The 17,839-nt window shown below is 50.9% G+C and overlaps 1 protein-coding gene across 2 annotated transcripts in view; it reads left to right on the top strand.

Moving 5' to 3' along the window:
• The window catches only part of cdk5 (cyclin dependent kinase 5), a 248,988-nt gene that overhangs the window by 131,527 nt on the left and 99,622 nt on the right, over positions 1–17,839 (top strand). For both annotated transcript variants that reach the window (XM_072468561.1, XM_072468562.1), the window contains exons 5-7: positions 3,862–3,918; positions 13,240–13,335; positions 14,205–14,279. In XM_072468561.1, coding sequence (XP_072324662.1) covers positions 3,862–3,918; positions 13,240–13,335; positions 14,205–14,279 — 228 coding nt within the window. The remainder of the gene's footprint in view (positions 1–3,861; positions 3,919–13,239; positions 13,336–14,204; positions 14,280–17,839) is intronic.

The raw sequence follows: 17,839 nt of genomic DNA, 5'->3' as shown, positions 1-17,839 counted from the left end.
AACTTACCTCGTACATCTCCTCTAAACCTTGCCCCTCGCAGGTTAAACCTATGCCCCTTAGTAATTGACCCCTCTATCCTGGGAAAAAGTCTCTGACTATCCTCTGTCTATGCCCCTCATAATTTTTGTAGAAATCTATCAGGTCGCCCCTCAACCTCCTTTGTTCCAGTGAGAGTGTATTCAACCTCTGGTATTCAATCATCCGGTACTACTCCAGTGGAGAGTGAGGACGCAAACATCATCGCCAACGGCGCAGCAATCTCCTCCCTTGCTTCCCGTAGTAACCTTGGGTATATCCCCTCTGGCCCAGGGGACTTATCTATCCTGATAATTTTCAAAATTTCCAGTACATCTTCCTTCTTAATATCAACCTGTTCGAGTCTATTAACCTGGTTCACGCGGTTCTCACGAGCAACGAGGTCCCTCGCTCTAGTGAATACTGAAGCAAAATATTCATTTAGGGCCTCCCCTACGTCCTCGGACTCCAGGCACAAGTTCCCTCCACTATCCCTGATCGGCCCTACTCTCACTCTGATCATCCTCTTATTTCTCACATAAGTGTAGAACGCCTTGGGGTTTTCCTTAATCCTTCCCGCCAGGACTTTTTCATGCCCCCTTCTAGCTCTCTTAAGTCCATTTTTGAGTTCCTTCCTGGCTACCTTGTAACCCTCTAGAGCCAGTCCAGATCCTTGCTTCCTCAGCCTTACGTAAGCTTCCTTCTTCCCCTTGACTAGAAGCTCCACTTCTCTTGTCATCCAAGGCTCCTTCACCTTACCATTCCTTCCTGGGACAAAACTATCCAGCACTCGCAGCAAGTGCTCCTCAAACAACCCCCACATTACTGTTGTGCATTTCCGTGAGAACATCTGTTCCCAATTCATGCTCCTCAGCTCCTGTCTAATAGCAGTATAATTTCCCCTCCCTCAATTACATACCTTCCCATACTGTCTTCCTATCCCTCTCCATGACTATGTTAAAGGTCAAGGAGCTGTGGTCACTGTCACCGAAATGCTCTCCCACCGAGACATCTTTTATGGGCCAGGGTTTAAAAACTCTAAAGTGTATTCTGATGTCCACCTGACCTAGAACCTTGATGTTGAATTTAGCTGGGATGAGCACAAGAGCCTTCCCTTCAGGAGTTATTCAATGGACCTCTTAGGCGCTTTTAATGAAAAAACAAGCTTTATTCCAAGAATTTAGTTAATAGTTGTATAAACACACCCAGCAAGAATTTTTAACAATTACGAACATAAAGACCCCACACAGCTACAGTAATCTACGAATTCCCCCCTGAACTGTTCCAGTTTAATAACAAAATCCAAGTAAAACCAGAAACCGCTTTTCAAAGGTGTGGCCCTGCACACATCACTCTCACTGGTATAAGACTGTTGTTATTGATACTCTGTTTCCCTTTTCAAACAGCAGGTTTGAATTCTTTCCAGAAAGCAATTATCTCGTTTAGGTTACCAAGCAGTCTGGAACAGCTTTTAAAATGAAGATCGCGAGACGGGCCAAAATACTTCCGTTCTCGGTCTGAGTCCACAGCAGCCAAATGTGAAAGCGAAACCAAAACAAACTCTCTGCCACAGCTCAGCTCCACCCACACAATGACATCACTGAAGCCATGTGATAAGACAAGAACCTTTCTTAAAGGGACACGCGCATGACACTATTGAGTTGGATGATCAGCCATTTTCATAATGAATGGCAGAGTGGGCTTAAGGGCCAAATGGCCTCCTCCTCCTATTTTCTATGTTTCTATTACCTTGACCTTATGACCCACGGTTTCAGACCATGACCAGAACCTTTTAACAGTAAATAAGTTCAGTTATCTCAACAGCACACAACCTTGAGCTGTCTATTTTGATGATGAGACACATGTAAGACTTGCCGAAGCAAGTATAACCGTTGGCGTTCTTTGAACATCAGTCTGAGAATGAAGTCAACCGTACCGGTCTGAAAGTCTATAGAGCAATAAACCTGCCCACTCTGCCCTACACATGTAGTAATAATAATAATCTTTATTAGTGTCACAAGTAGGCTTACATTAACACTGCAATGAAGGTACTGTGAAAATCCCCTCATCGCCACATTCCGACACCTGTTCGGTACACAGAGGGAGAATTCAGAATGTCCAATTCACCTGACAGCACATCTTTTAGGACTGTGGGAGGAAACTGGAGCATCCGGAAGAAACCCACGCACACACTGGGAGAAAGTGCAGACTCCGCACAGACAGTGACCCAAACCGGGAATCAAACCTGGGACCCTGGCGCTGTGAAGCAGCAGTACTAACCACTGTGCTACCGTGCCGTCCAAAACTTGTGCCACTTGGCGTTATGCCAAGAAGCTCAACCACTTTCATTTGAACTGCCTTCGGAGATGAGATGGTGAGACAAAATGCCAGACACGTAGGTCCTCACCCGAATTAGAATGGCAAACACCTACACCACATTGAGACAGTCAAAACTGAGCTGGGCTGACCACGTAGCCAGAATTCCTGACACCCACTTATCAAACTGAATCTTCTGTGGGGAGATTGATTTTGGGCTCTGCTCTCATGGTCAAAGGAAACACTACAAGGACATGCAGCTGGCTTCACGTCGGAGTTTTCAACTTTGAGTAAGTTGGGCCATTTCGGACATGAGGAGATCTTCACTCAGAGGGTGGTGAACCTGTGGAATTCTCCACCACTGTTTAAGAAGGAACTGCACGTGTTTCTAGACTCTTAACGGTGTCGAGGGGTACAGGGAGAGCTGGGTGTTGTGATGGAGGATCAGCCATGATTTGAATTGTTGGATAGGCTCGAAGGGCTGAATAGCCTTCTGCTCCTATTTGGTGAAACTCGCCCAGGATTGCTGCCGCTGGACCAACCAAATAAAAGTGTGTGGCTCCTTTGAAAGTGAGAACATATCAGAGGCAGAAAGAAAATGCGAGGAGAGGAAATCCCACACCAGCAACTCATCCAAAACGCAACCGTTTGCAGTATCCTGTTCTCTTTGTGGCAGACGCTTACGGTGGGGAGCCGTCACCGACACATCCACCAGAATCCTCCCAAACGTTCCAGACGATGAACATGGTCATCCTCGAAAGACAAACGAAGCAAGTGATAAACAAGGAGCAGGTCATACACTGCAATCTAATCAGGAGGTTTGGGGGTTTAGAGTTAAAATAACTGATACCTGGGAATGATTTACAGGCTGGAATCTCATTGAGGGGTGTTGGGGGAGGGGGCTAGGGTTTATACAGGGAATGATATATTTCTGGGACTAAAGCACAGGCTGGAATCTAATCAAAGTGAATGAGGGATTTATATGCAGCATGATGATATGGTGACTATGGGCAGCACGGTAGCATTGTGGATAGCACAATTGCTTCACAGCTCCAGGATCCCAGGTTTGATTCCCCGCTGGGTCACTGTGCGGAGTCTGCCCGTCCTCCCCGTGTGTGCGTGGGTTTCCACCGGGTGCTCCGGTTTCCTCCCACAGTCCAAAGATGTGCAGGTTAGGTGGATTGGGCCATGATAAATTGCCCTTAGTGTCCAAAATTGCACTTAGTGTTGGGTGGGTTACTGGGTTATGGGGATAGGGTGGAGGTGTTGACCTTGGGTACGGTGCTCTTTCCAAGAGCCAGTGCAGACTCGATGGGCAGAATGGCCTCCTTCTGCACTGTAAATTCTATGACTGATTAGCTGGGAGTGCCGTAACAGTTGGAGTATCACTAATGGGTCTTTCTCTGCTCTGTCCCAGGAGGTTGCCAGTGGCTGTCCTGGGAGTGTTTGATAGGGACACTGTGGAAAGAACGGTGGCCGTCCGATCTGTCTGCTTTGTACAGGTTTTTACCTCTTGAGTTTTATTACAGGATTTGAAGAAGTATTTTGACAGTTGTAACGGAGATCTGGATCCTGAGATTGTGAAGGTAAATACAGCTCCCCTTCTGTCCATTGGGCACTCCATATGTTCCAGATATTAATACACTGTCCCAATTAAACACTCCCAGGATGGGTATAGCACGGGGTTAGATACAGAGTAAAGCTCCCTCTAGACTGTCCCCATCAAACACTCCCAGGACAGGTACAGCACGGGGTTAGATACAGAGTAAAGCTCCCTCTACACTGTCCCCATCAAACACTCCCAGGACAGGTACAGCACGGGGTTAGATACAGAGTAAAGCTCCCTCTACACTGTCCCCATCAAACACTCCCAGGACAGATACAGCACGGGGTTAGATACAGAGTAAAGCTCCCTCTACACTGTCCCCATCAAACACTCCCAGGACAGGTACAGCACGGGGTTAGATACAGAGTAAAGCTCCCTCCACACTGTCCCCATCAAACACTCCCAGGACAGGTACAGGACGGGGTTAGATACAGAGTAAAGCTCCCTCTACACTGTCCCCATCAAACACTCCCAGGACAGGTACAGCACGGGGTTAGATACAGAGTAAAGCTCCCTCTACACTGTCCCCATCAAACACTCACAGGACAGATACAGCACGGGGTTAGATACAGAGTAAAGCTCCCTCTACACTGTCCCCATCAAACACTCCCAGGACAGGTACAGCACGGGGTTAGATACAGAGTAAAGCTCCCTCTGCACTGTCCCCGTCAAACACTCCCAGGACAGGTACAAAGAACAAAGAAATGTACAGCACAGGAACAGGCCCTTCGGCCCTCCAAGCCCGTGCCGACCATGCTGCCCGACTAAACTACAATCTTCTACACTTCCTGGGTCCGTATCCCTCTATTCCCATCCTATTCATATATTTGTCAAGATGCCCCTTAAATGTCCCTACCGTCCCTGCTTCCACTACCTCCTCCGGTAGCGAGTTCCAGGCACCCACTACCCTCTGCGTAAAAAACTTGCCTCGTACATCTACTCTAAACCTTGCCCCTCTCACCTTAAACCTATGCCCCCTAGTAATTGACCCCTCTACCCTGGGGAAAAGCCTCTGACTATCCACTCTGTCTATGCCCCTCATAATTTTATATACCTCTATCAGGTCTCCCCTCAACCTCCTTCGTTCCAGTGAGAACAAACCGAGTTCATTCAATCGCTCCTCATAGCTAATGCCCTCCATACCAGGCAACATTCTGGTAAATCTCTTCTGCACCCTCTCTAAAGCCTCCACATCCTTCTGGTAGTGTGGCGACCAGAATTGAACACTATACTCCAAGTGTGGCCTAACTAAGGTTCTATACAGCTGCAACATGACTTGCCAATTCTTATACTCAATGCCCCGGCCAATGAAGGCAAGCATGCCGTATGCCTTCTTGACTACCTTCTCCACCTGTGTTGCCCCTTTCAATGACCTGTGGACCTGTACTCCTAGATCTCTTTGACTTTCAATACTCTTGAGTGTTCTACCATTCACTGTATATTCCCTACCTGCATTAGACCTTCCAAAATGCATTACCTCACATTTGTCCGGATTAAACTCCATCTGCCATCTCTCCGCCCAAGTCTCCAGACAATCTAAATCCTGCTGTATCCTCCGACAGTCCTCATCGCTATCCGCAATTCCACCAACCTTTGTGTCGTCTGCAAACTTACTAATCAGACCAGTTACATTTTCCTCCAAATCATTTATATATACTACAAAGAGCAAAGGTCCCAGCACTGATCCCTGTGGAACACCACTGGTCACAGCCCTCCAATTAGAAAAGCATCCCTCCATTGCTACTCTCTGCCTTCTATGGCCTAGCCAGTTCTGTATCCACCTTGCCAGCTCACCCCTGATCCCGTGTGACTTCACCTTTTGTACTAGTCTACCATGAGGGACCTTGTCAAAGGCCTTACTGAAGTCCATATAGACAACATCTACTGCCCTACCTGCATCAATCATCTTAGTGACCTCCTCGAAAAACTCTATCAAGCTAGTGAGACACGACCTCCCCTTCACAAAACCGTGCTGCCTCTCACTAATACGTCCATTTGCTTCCAAATGGGAGTAGATCCTGTCTCGAAGAATTCTCTCCAGTAATTTCCCTACCACTGAAGTAAGGCTCACCGGCCTGTAGTTCCCGGGATTATCCTTGCTACCCTTCTTAAACAGAGGAACAACATTGGCTATTCTCCAGTCCTCCGGGACATCCCCTGAAGACAGCGAGGATCCAAAGATTTCTGTCAAGGCCTCAGCAATTTCTTCTCCAGCCTCCTTCAGTATTCTGGGGTAGATCCCATCAGGCCCTGGGGACTTATCTACCGTAATATTTTTTAAGACACCCAACACCTCGTCTTTTTGGATCACAATGTGACCCAGGCTATCTACACCCCCTTCTCCAGACTCAACATTTACCAATTCCTTCTCTTTGGTGAATACTGATGCAAAGTATTCATTTAGTACCTCGCCCATTTCCTCTGGCTCCGCACATAGATTCCCTTGCCTATCCTTCAGTGGGCCAACCCTTTCCCTGGCTACCCTCTTGCTTTTTATGTACGTGTAAAAAGCCTTGGGATTTTCCTTAACCCTAATTGCCAATGACTTTTCGTGACCCCTTCTAGCCCTCCTGACTCCTTGCTTAAGTTCCTTCCTACTTTCCTTATATTCCACGCAGGCTTCGTCTATTCCCAGCCTTTTAGCCCTGACAAATGCCTCCTTTTTCTTTTTGACGAGGCCTACAATATCACTCGTCATCCAAGGTTCCCGAAAATTGCCGTATTTATCTTTCTTCCTCACAGGAACATGCCGGTCCTGTATTCCTTTCAACTGCCACTTGAAAGCCTCCCACATGTCAGATGTTGATTTGCCCTCAAACATCTGCCCCCAATCTATGTTCTTCAGTTCCCGCCTAATATTGTTATAATTAGCCTTCCCCCAATTTAGCACATTCATCCTAGGACCACTCTTATCCTTGTCCACCAGTACTTTAAAACTTACTGGATTGTGGTCACTGTTACCAAAATGCTCCCCTACTGAAACATCTACCACCTGGCCGGGCTCATTCCCCAATACCAGGTCCAGTACCGCCCCTTCCCTAGTTGGACTGTCTACATATTGTTTTAAGAAGCCCTCCTGGATGCTCCTTACAAACTCCGCCCCGTCTAAGCCCCTGGCACTAAGTGAGTCCCAGTCAATATTGGGGAAGTTGAAGTCTCCCATCACCACAACCCTGTTGTTTTTACTCTTTTCCAAAATCTGTCTACCTATCTGCTCCTCTATCTCCCGCTGGCTGTTGGGAGGCCTGTAGTATACCCCCAACATTGTGACTGCACCCTTCTTATTCCTGATCTCTACCCATATAGCCTCACTGCCCTCTGAGGTGTCCTCTCGCAGTACAGCTGTGATATTCTCCCGAACAAGTAGCGCAACTCCACCTCCCCTTTTACATCCCCCTCTATCCCGCCTGAAACATCTAAATCCTGGAACGTTTAGCTGCCAATCCTGCCCTTCCCTCAACCAGGTCTCTGTAATGGCAACAACATCATAGTTCCAAGTACTAATCCAAGCTCTAAGTTAATCTGCCTTACCCGGAATGCTCCTTGCATTAAAACATATGCACTTCAGGCCACCAGACCCGCTGTGTTCAGCAACTTCTCCCCGTCTGCTCTGCCTCAGAGCCACACTGTCTCTATTCCCTAGTTCTCCCTCAATGCTCTCACCTTCTGACCTATTGCTCCCGTGCCCACCCCCCTGCCATACTAGTTTAAACCCTCCCGTGTGACACTAGCAAACCTCGCGGCCAGGATATTTATGCCTCTCCGGTTTAGATGCAACCCGTCCTTCTTATACAGGTCACATCTGCCCCGGAAGAGCTCCCAGTGGTCCAGATAATGGAAACCCTCCCTCCTACACCAGCTGTTTAGCCACGAGTTTATCTGCTCTATCTTCATATTTTTAGCCTCACTGGCACGTGGCACAGGGAGTAATCCCGAGATTACAACCCTCGAGGTCCTGTCTTTTAACTTTCTGCCTAGCTCCCTGAACTCCTGCTGCAGGACCTCATGCCCCTTCCTGCCTATGTCGTTAATACCAATATGTACAACGACCTCTGCCTGTTTGCCCTCCCCCTTCAGGATGCCCTCTACCCGTTCGGAGACATCCTGGACCCTGGCACCAGGGAGGCAACATACCATCCTGGAGTCTCTTTCACGTCCACAGAAGCGCCTATCTGTGCCCCTGACTATAGAGTCCCCTATTACTATTACTCTTCTGCGCTTTGACCCTCCCTTCTGAACATCAGAGCCAGCCGTGGTGCCACTGCTCTGGCTGCTGCTGTTTTCCCCTGATAGGCTATCCCCCCCGACAGTATCCAAAGGGGTATATCTGTTCGAGAGGGGGACAACCACAGGGGATTCCTGCACTGACTGCCTGCCCTTTCTTTTTTTTTTAAATAATATTTTATTGAAAATTTTTGGTCAACCAACACAGTACATTGTGCATCCTTTACACAACATTATAACAATACAGATAATAATGACCTTTTTTATTTAAACAAGAACAAAAGAAAACAACAACAAATAAATAAATATTAAATAACAAAAATAAAAACTAGCCCTAATTGGCAACTGCCTTGTCTCAGGCCACCCCCCCCCCCATCCCTCTCCCCACCCCCCCCCCCCCCAAGTCCTGGGCTGCTGCTGCTGCCTTCTTTTTTCCCCCATCTATCTTTCCGCAAGATATTCGACGAACGGTTGCCACCGCCTGGTAAACCCTTGAGCCGACCCCCTTAGGACGAACTTAATCCGCTCTAACTTTATGAACCCCGCCATATCATTTATCCAGGTCTCCACCCCCGGGGGCTTGGCTTCTTTCCACATTAGCAATATCCTGCGCCGGGCTACTAGGGACGCAAAGGCCAAAACATCGGCCTCTCTCGCCTCCTGCACTCCCGGCTCTTGTGCAACCCCAAATATAGCCAACCCCCAGCTTGGTTCGACCCGGACTCCTACTACTTTCGAAAGCACCTTTGTCACCCCCATCCAAAACCCCTGTAGTGCCGGGCATGACCAAAACATATGGGTATGATTCGCTGGGCTTCTCGAGCACCTCGCACACCTATCCTCCACCCCAAAAAATTTACTGAGCCGTGTTCCAGTCATATGTGCCCTGTGTAATACCTTAAACTGAATCAGGCTTAGCCTGGCGCACGAGGACGACGAGTTTACCCTGTTTAGGGCATCTGCCCACAGCCCCTCCTCGATCTCCTCCCCTAGCTCTTCTTCCCATTTCCCTTTTAGTTCGTCCACCATAGTCTCCCCTTCATCCCTCATTTCCCTATATATATCCGACACCTTACCGTCCCCCACCCATTTCTTCGAGATGACTCTGTCCTGCACCTCTTGTGTCGGGAGCTGCGGGAATTCCCTCACCTGTTGCCTCGCAAAAGCCCTCAATTGCATGTACCTGAATGCATTCCCTTGGGGCAACCCATATTTCTCAGCCAGCGCTCCCAGACTCGCGAACTTCCCATCCACAAATAGATCTTTCAATTGCGTTATACCTGCTCTTTGCCACATTCCATATCCCCCATCCATTCCCCCCGGGGCAAACCTATGGTTGTTTCTTATCGGGGACCCCCCCCAATGCTCCGGTCTTTCCCCTATGTCGTCTCCACTGTCCCCAAATCTTCAGTGTAGCTACCACCACCGGACTCGTGGTATAGTTCCTTGGTGAGAACGGCAATGGGGCTGTCACCATAGCCTGCAGGCTGGTCCCCCTACAGGACGCCCTCTCTAATCTCTTCCACGCCGCTCCTTCCTCCTCTCCCATCCACTTACTCACCATTGAAATATTAGCGGCCCAATAATACTCACTTAGGCTCGGTAGTGCCAGCCCCCCCCTATCCCTACTACGCTGTAAGAATCCCTTCCTCACTCTCGGAGTCTTCCCGGCCCAAACAAAACCCATGATACTCTTTTCTATCCTTTTGAAAAAAGCCTTCGTGATCACCACCGGGAGGCACTGAAACACAAAGAGGAATCTCGGGAGGACCACCATCTTAACCGCCTGCACCCTCCCTGCCATTGACAATGCTACCATATCCCATCTCGAAATCTTCCTCCATCTGTTCCACCAACCGCGTCAAATTTAGCCTGTGCAATGTGCCCCAATTCTTAGCTATCTGGATCCCCAGGTAACGAAAGTCTCTTGTTACCTTCCTCAACGGTAGGTCTTCTATTTCTCTACTCTGCTCCCCTGGATGCACCACAAACAGCTCACTCTTCCCCATGTTCAATTTATACCCTGAAAACTCCCCAAGTATCCGCATTATTTCTGGCATCCCCTCCGCTGGATCCGCCACATATAGTAGCAGATCATCCGCGTATAAAGATACCCGGTGTTCTTCTCCTCCCCTAAGTATTCCCCTCCATCTCTTGGAACCTCTCAGCGCTATCGCCAGGGGCTCAATCGCCAGTGCAAACAGTAATGGGGACAGAGGACATCCCTGCCTTGTCCCTCTATGGAGCCGAAAATATGCCGATCCCCGTCCATTCGTGACCACACTCGCCACTGGGGCCCTATACAACAGCTGCACCCATCTAACATACCCCTCTCCAAACCCAAATCTCCTCAACACCTCCCACAGATAATCCCATTCCACTCTATCAAATGCTTTCTCGGCATCCATCGCCACTACTATCTCCGTTTCACCCTCTGGTGGGGCCATCATCATTACCCCTAACAGCCTCCGTATATTCGTGTTCAGCTGTCTCCCCTTCACAAACCCAGTTTGGTCCTCATGAACCACCCCCGGGACACATTCCTCTATTCTCATTGCCATTACCTTGGCCAGGACCTTGGCATCCACATTGAGGAGGGAAATTGGTCTGTAGGACCCGCATTGTAGCGGATCCTTTTCCTTCTTTAAGAGAAGCGATATCGTTGCTTCTGACATAGTCGGGGGCAGTTGTCCCCTTTCCTTTGCCTCGTTAAAGGTCCTCGTCAGTAGCGGGGCGAGCAAGTCCAAATATTTTCTGTAAAATTCAACTGGGAATCCGTCCGGTCCCGGGGCCTTTCCCGTCTGCATGTTCCTAATTCCTTTCACCACTTCTTCTACCGTGATCTGTGCTCCCAGTCCCACCCTTTCCTGCTCTTCCACCTTGGGAATTTCCAGCCGATCCAAAAAATCCATCATTCTCTCCCTCCCATCCGGGGGTTGAGCTTCATACAATTTTTTATAAAATGTCTTGAACACTTCGTTCACTCTCTCCGCTCCCCGCTCCGTCTCTCCTTCCTCGTCCCTCACCCCCCCTATTTCCCTCGCTGCTCCCCTTTTCCTCAATTGGTGTGCCAGCAATCTGCTCGCCTTCTCTCCATATTCATACTGTACACCCTGCGCCTTCCTCCATTGTGCCTCTGCAGTGCCTGTAGTCAGCAAGTCAAATTCCACATGCAGCCTTTGCCTTTCCCTGTACAGTCCCTCCTCCGGTGCTTCCGCATATTGTCTATCCACCCTCAAAAGTTCTTGCAGCAACCGCTCCCGTTCCTTACTCTCCTGCTTCCCTTTATGTGTCCTTATTGATATCAGCTCCCCCCTAACCACCGCCTTCAACGCCTCCCAGACCACTCCCACCTGAACCTCCCCATTGTCATTGAGTTCCAAGTACTTTTCAATGCATCCCCTCACCCTTAGGCACACCCCCTCATCCGCCATTAGTCCCATGTCCATTCTCCAGGGTGGGCGCCCTCTTGTTTCCTCCCCTATCTCCAAGTCTACCCAGTGTGGGGCATGATCCGAAATGGCTATAGCCGTATATTCCGTTCCCCTCACCCTCGGGATCAATGCCCTACCCAACACAAAAAAGTCTATGCGTGAATAGACTTTATGGACATAGGAGAAAAACGAGAACTCCTTACTCCTAGGTCTACTGAATCTCCACGGGTCCACCCCTCCCATCTGCTCCATAAAATCCTTAAGCACCTTGGCTGCTGCCGGCCTCCTACCAGTCCTGGACTTCGACCTATCCAGCCTTGGTTCCAACACCGTGTTAAAGTCTCCCCCCATTATCAGCTTTCCGGTCTCTAGGTCTGGGATGCGTCCTAGCATTCGCCTCATAAAGTTGGCATCGTCCCAGTTCGGGGCATACACGTTTACCAAAACCACCATCTCTCCCTGTAATTTGCCACTCACCATCACGTATCTGCCCCCGTTATCCGCCACTATAGTCTTCGCCTCGAACATTACCCGCTTCCCCACTAATATAGCCACCCCCCTGTTTTTCGCATCCAGCCCCGAATGGAACACCTGCCCCACCCATCCTTTGCGCAACCTAACCTGGTCTATCAGTTTCAGGTGCGTTTCCTGTAGCATAACCACATCTGCTTTAAGTTTCTTAAGGTGTGCGAGTACTCGTGCCCTCTTTATCGGCCCGTTAAGCCCCCTCACGTTCCACGTGATCAGCCGAGTTGGGGGGCTTCCCACCCCCCCCACCCCCCCTTGCCGGTTAGCCATCATCTTTTTCCAGCTTCTCACCCAGTTCCCACGCAGCTGTATCTCTCCCAGACGGTGCCCCCCCGCCCATCCTTTCCCGTACCCACTCCCCCCTTTCCCCAGCAGCAGCAACCCAGTAATTCCCCCCTTCCCCCCCCCCCCCCCCCTGCTAGACCCCCCGCTAGCGTAATTACTCCCCCCATGTTGCTCCCAGAAGTCAGCAAACTCTGGCTGACCTTGGCTTCCCCCCGTGATCACGGCTCGCACCGTGCGACGCCCCCTCCTTCCTGCTTCTCTATTCCCGCCATAATTATCATAGCGCGGGAACCAAGCCCGCGCCTCTCCCACGGCCCCGCCTCCCATGGCCTGCCTGCCCTTTCTGGTGGTCACCCATTTCTCTGCCTGCACCTTGGGTGTGACCACATTTACATAACTGCGATCTATGACGCTTTCCGCCACCTGCACGGCACGGGGTTAGATACAGAGTAAGGCTCCCTCCACACTGTCCCCATCAAACACTCCCAGGACAGGTACAGCACGGGGTTAGATACGGAGTAAAGCTCCCTCTACACTGTCCCCATCAAACACTCCCAGGACAGGTACAGCACGGGGTTAGATACAGAGTAAAGCTCCCTCTTCACTGTCCCCATCAAACACTCCCAGGACAGGTACAGCACGGGGTTAGATACAGAGTAAAGCTCCCTCTACACTGTCCCCATTAAACACTCCCAGGACAGGTACAGCACGGGGTTAGATACAGAGTTAAGCTCCCTCTACACCGTCCCCATCAAACACTCCCAGGACAGATTTGTCGCTCTTTAATCATTTAATCTTTAATCACCATTTCTTTTATTCTCTTCCTCTAGTCGTTTATGTATCAGTTACTGAAGGGTTTGGCGTTCTGCCACAGCAGGAATGTGCTACACAGAGACCTGAAACCACAGAATCTCCTGATCAACAGGGTGAGTCAGAGTGCACAATGGAGACCTCCCCCAGGTCAAATCAGAAAAATCCCAGCAAGACCCTCGAGACTCAGAGCCTGAGAGAGGGTCCTGTGGGGCCTAAGGTTTGCGAGCGACCCTCGGGGGAAGGTCGCAAAGCTTGCGATGTTAGAGGAACACAGCCCTTCAGGAGCCACATTGACCTTGGGAAAGATCCTAAATTGTTATCTAGTCTGAAGGAGACCTCTGGGGGCTTGGGAAGGAGGTGTCACAGTAATACACTGGGCCAGTGATCCAGAGGCCCAGGTGGGGTTCAACTCCCACCATAGCAGCTCGGAGAATTCAAATTCAGTTACTAAAATCTGGAATATAAACTGGCCTCCATGACTGTGATGATGAAACCATTGTCGATTGTTGTAAAAACCCATCTGGTTCACGAATGCCCTTTAGGGAAGGAAATCTGCCGTCCTTACCCGGTCTGGCCTACATGTGACTCCAGACCCACAGCAATGTGGTTGACTCAAAACTAGCCTCTGAAATGGCCGAGCGAGCCCCTTCGTTTTATCAAACCGCTACAAAATCTGAAAGGAATGAAACTGGATGGACCTCCCTAACAGCACTGTGGATGTACCTGCACCACGTGGACTGGAGCCGTTCAAGAAGGCAGCTCAGCACCAGCTTCTCCGGGGCATTAGGGATGCTGGTGTAGCCAGCGACACCCGCATCCCGTGCAATAATTTTAAACGGTGTTGCTTAATCTGGGAAACATTGTGTTGCGGCGGGGGGGGTAAGGTTGTCCGGGAAACCCATGGTGAACCAGGAGAGACCATGCTGTAGTTCTGACGCCTTGTATTCACTCTGAACAGAGTTCTTTCTTTTCTGCCACACAGAACGGTGAGCTGAAACTGGCGGACTTTGGGCTGGCTCGGGCGTTTGGTATCCCTGTCCGATGTTACTCTGCAGAGGTAGGGGAGCAATTTCAGTCACCTGAGATCATCCCCCAAACTCTTGTGGGGTCAGAGTCATAAACAAAGAAGAACAAAGAAAAGTACAGCACAGGAACAGTCCCTTCGGCCCTCCAAGCCCGTGCCGACCACGCTGCCCGTCTAAACTAAAATCTTCTCCACTTCCTGGGTCCGTATCCCTCTATTTCCATCCTATTCATGTATTTGTCAAGATGCCGCTTAAATGTCACTATCGTCCCTGCTTCCACCACCACCTCTGGTAGCGAGTTCCAGGCACCCACTACCCTCTGTGTAAAAAAACTTGCCTCGTACATCTACTCTGAACCTTGCCCCTCGCACCTTAAACCTATGCCCCCTAGTAATTGACCCCTCTACCCTGGGGAAAAGCCTCTGACTATCCACTCTGTCTATGCCCCTCATAATTTTGTAGACCTCTATCAGGTCGGCCCTCAACCTCCTTCGTTCCACATACCGGCAAGTAGATCCCCTAGGCTTGGGCAGCCACTAGATTCACACCTGAAGGGACCTTTCTTAATTGTGCTGGGTAGAGTGGTGTCAATCTGGGCATCTTTCACGGTTAAACCTGCCTCTCAATTCCAAAACATCCTCCACCTTACATTAGGTGTGAGGAAGGATAATTACTCCTCTCCATGTCCAGGTCTCTGAGGCACTCCAAAGGGTGACGAGAAGAGTTTAAGTTGGTGGATGGAGGGTGTTTCCCAAAAACAGAATTGGCAATTAACCAAACGCAAACTCGGTAACAACACTGGTCCTCGCCTCTCCACTTCAACTATCAGCCAAGGTACAGTTGGTCAGAAGGTCATGAGTCACACTCAGAGCCCATACCCAGGCTGACATTACATTCTAATACTGAGGGAGAGATGTGCTGTGGTAGGGTGAGCACTGAAGGAGTGCTGCCCTGTCAGAGGGTCAGTACTGAGGGAGTGTTGCACTGTCAGAGGGTCAGTATTGAGCACGTGCTGCACTGTCAGAGGTTCAGTATTGAGGGCGTGCTGCACTGTCAGTGGGTCAGTACTGAGGGAGTGCCGCACTGTCAGAGGGTCAGTACTGAGGGAGTGCCGCACTGTCAGAGGGTCAGTACTGTGGGAGTGCTGCACTGTCAGAGGGTCAGTCCTGAGGGTGTGTTGCACCGTCAGAGGGTCAGTACTGAGGGAGTGCTGCACTGTCGGGTCAGTACTGAGGGAGCGCTGCACTGTCAGAGGGTCAGTACTGAGGGAGTGCCGCACTGTCAGAGGGTCAGTACTGAGGGAGTGCCGCACTGTCAGAGGGTCAGTACTGAGAGAGTGCCGCACTGTCAGTGGGTCAGTACTGAGGGAATGCCGCACTGTCAGAGGGTCAGTACTGAGGGAGCGCTGCACTGTCAGAGGGTCAGTACTGAGGGAGCGCCGCACTGTCAGAGGGTCAGTACTGAGGGAGTGCCGCACTGTCAGAGGGTCAGTACTGAGGGAGCGCTGCACTGTCAGAGGGTCAGTACTGAGGGTGTGTTGCACTGTCAGAGGGTCAGTACTGAGGGAGTGCTGCACTGTCAGAGGGTCAGTACTGAGGGAGGGCTGCACTGTCAGAGGGTCAGTACTGAGGAAGTACTGAACTGTCAGTGGGTCAGTACTGAGGGAATGCCGCACTGTCAGAGGGTCAGTACTGAGGGAGTACGCACTGTCAGAGGGTCAGTACTGTGGGAGTGCTGCACTGTCAGAGGGTCAGTACTGAGGGAGTGCTGCACTGTCGGGTCAGTACTGAGGGAGCGCTGCACTGTCGGAGTGTCAGTACTGAGGGAGTGCTGCATTGTCAGAGGGTCAGCACTGAGGGAGTACTGCATCGTCAGGGTCAGTGCTGAGGGAGTGTTGCACTGTCAGAGAGTCAGTATAGAGGGCATGCTGCACTGTCAGAGGGTCAGTACTGAGGGAGTGCTGCACTGTCAGAGGGTCAGTACTGAGGGAGTGCTGCACTGTCAGAGGGTCAGTACTGAGGGAGTGCTGCACTGTCAGAGGGTCAGTACTGAGGGAGCGCTGCACTGTCAGAGGGTCAGTACTGAGGGAGTGCCGCACTGTCAGAGGGTCAGTACTGAGGGAGCGCTGCACTGTCAGAGGGTCAGTACTGAGGGTGTGTTGCACTGTCAGAGGGTCAGTACTGAGGGAGCGCCGCACTGTCAGAGGGTCAGTACTGAGGGAGTGCCGCACTGTCAGAGGGTCAGTACTGAGGGAGCGCTGTACTGTCAGAGGGTCAGTACTGAGGGTGTGTTGCACTGTCAGAGGGTCAGTACTGAGGGAGTGCTGCACTGTCAGAGGGTCAGTACTGAGGGAGGGCTGCACTGTCAGAGGGTCAGTACTGAGGAAGTACTGAACTGTCAGTGGGTCAGTACTGAGGGAATGCCGCACTGTCAGAGGGTCAGTACTGAGGGAGTACGCACTGTCAGAGGGTCAGTACTGTGGGAGTGCTGCACTGTCGGGTCAGTACTGAGGGAGCGCTGCACTGTCAGAGGGTCAGTACTGAGGGAGTTCTGCACTGTCGGAGTGTCAGTACTGAGGGAGTGCTGCACTGTCGGGTCAGTACTGAGGGAGCGCTGCACTGTCGGAGTGTCAGTACTGAGGGAGTGCTGCATTGTCAGAGGGTCAGCACTGAGGGAGTACTGCATCGTCAGGGTCAGTGCTGAGGGAGTGTTGCACTGTCAGAGAGTCAGTATAGAGGGCATGCTGCACTGTCAGTGGGTCAGTACTGAGGGAATGCCGCACTGTCAGAGGGTCAGTACTGAGGGAGTGCTGCACTGTCAGAGGGTCAGTACTGAGGGAGTGCTGCACTGTCAGAGGGTCAGTACTGAGGGAGCGCTGCACTGTCAGAGGGTCAGTACTGAGGGAGTGCCGCACTGTCAGAGGGTCAGTACTGAGGGAGCGCTGCACTGTCAGAGGGTCAGTACTGAGGGTGTGTTGCACTGTCAGAGGGTCAGTACTGAGGGAGTGCTGCACTGTCAGAGGGTCAGTACTGAGGGAGGGCTGCACTGTCAGAGGGTCAGTACTGAGGAAGCGCTGAACTGTCAGACAGTCAGTACTGAGGGAGTGCCACACTGTCAGAGGGTCAGTACTGAGGGAGTGCTGTACTGTCAGAGGGTCAGTACTGAGGGAGGGCTGCACTGTCAGAAGGTCAGTACTGAGGGAGTGCCGCACTGTCAGAGGGTCAGTACTGAGGGAGTGCCGCACTGTCAGAGGGTCAGTACTGAGGGAGTGCTGCACTGTCAGAGGGGCAGTACTAAGGGAGTGCTGCACTGTCAGATGATCAGTACTGAGGGAGTGCTGCACTGTCAGAGGGTCAGTACTGAGGAAGTGCTGAACTGTCAGAGGGTCAGTACTGAGGGTGGGCTGCACTGTCAGAGAGTCAGTAATGAGGGAGTGCCGCACTGTCAGAGGGTCAGTACTGGGGAAGTGCTGCACTGTCAGACGGTCAGTACTGAGGGAGGGCTCCACTGTCAGTACTGAGGGAGTGCTGCACTGTCAGAGGGTCAGTACTTAGGGTGGGCTGCACTGTCAGAGGGTCAGTACTGAGGGAGT

The sequence above is a fragment of the Scyliorhinus torazame genome, chromosome 11, assembly GCF_047496885.1.
Source record: "Scyliorhinus torazame isolate Kashiwa2021f chromosome 11, sScyTor2.1, whole genome shotgun sequence".
Lineage (NCBI taxonomy): Eukaryota > Metazoa > Chordata > Chondrichthyes > Carcharhiniformes > Scyliorhinidae > Scyliorhinus > Scyliorhinus torazame.
This window is presented reverse-complemented; position numbering and strand designations above follow the sequence as displayed.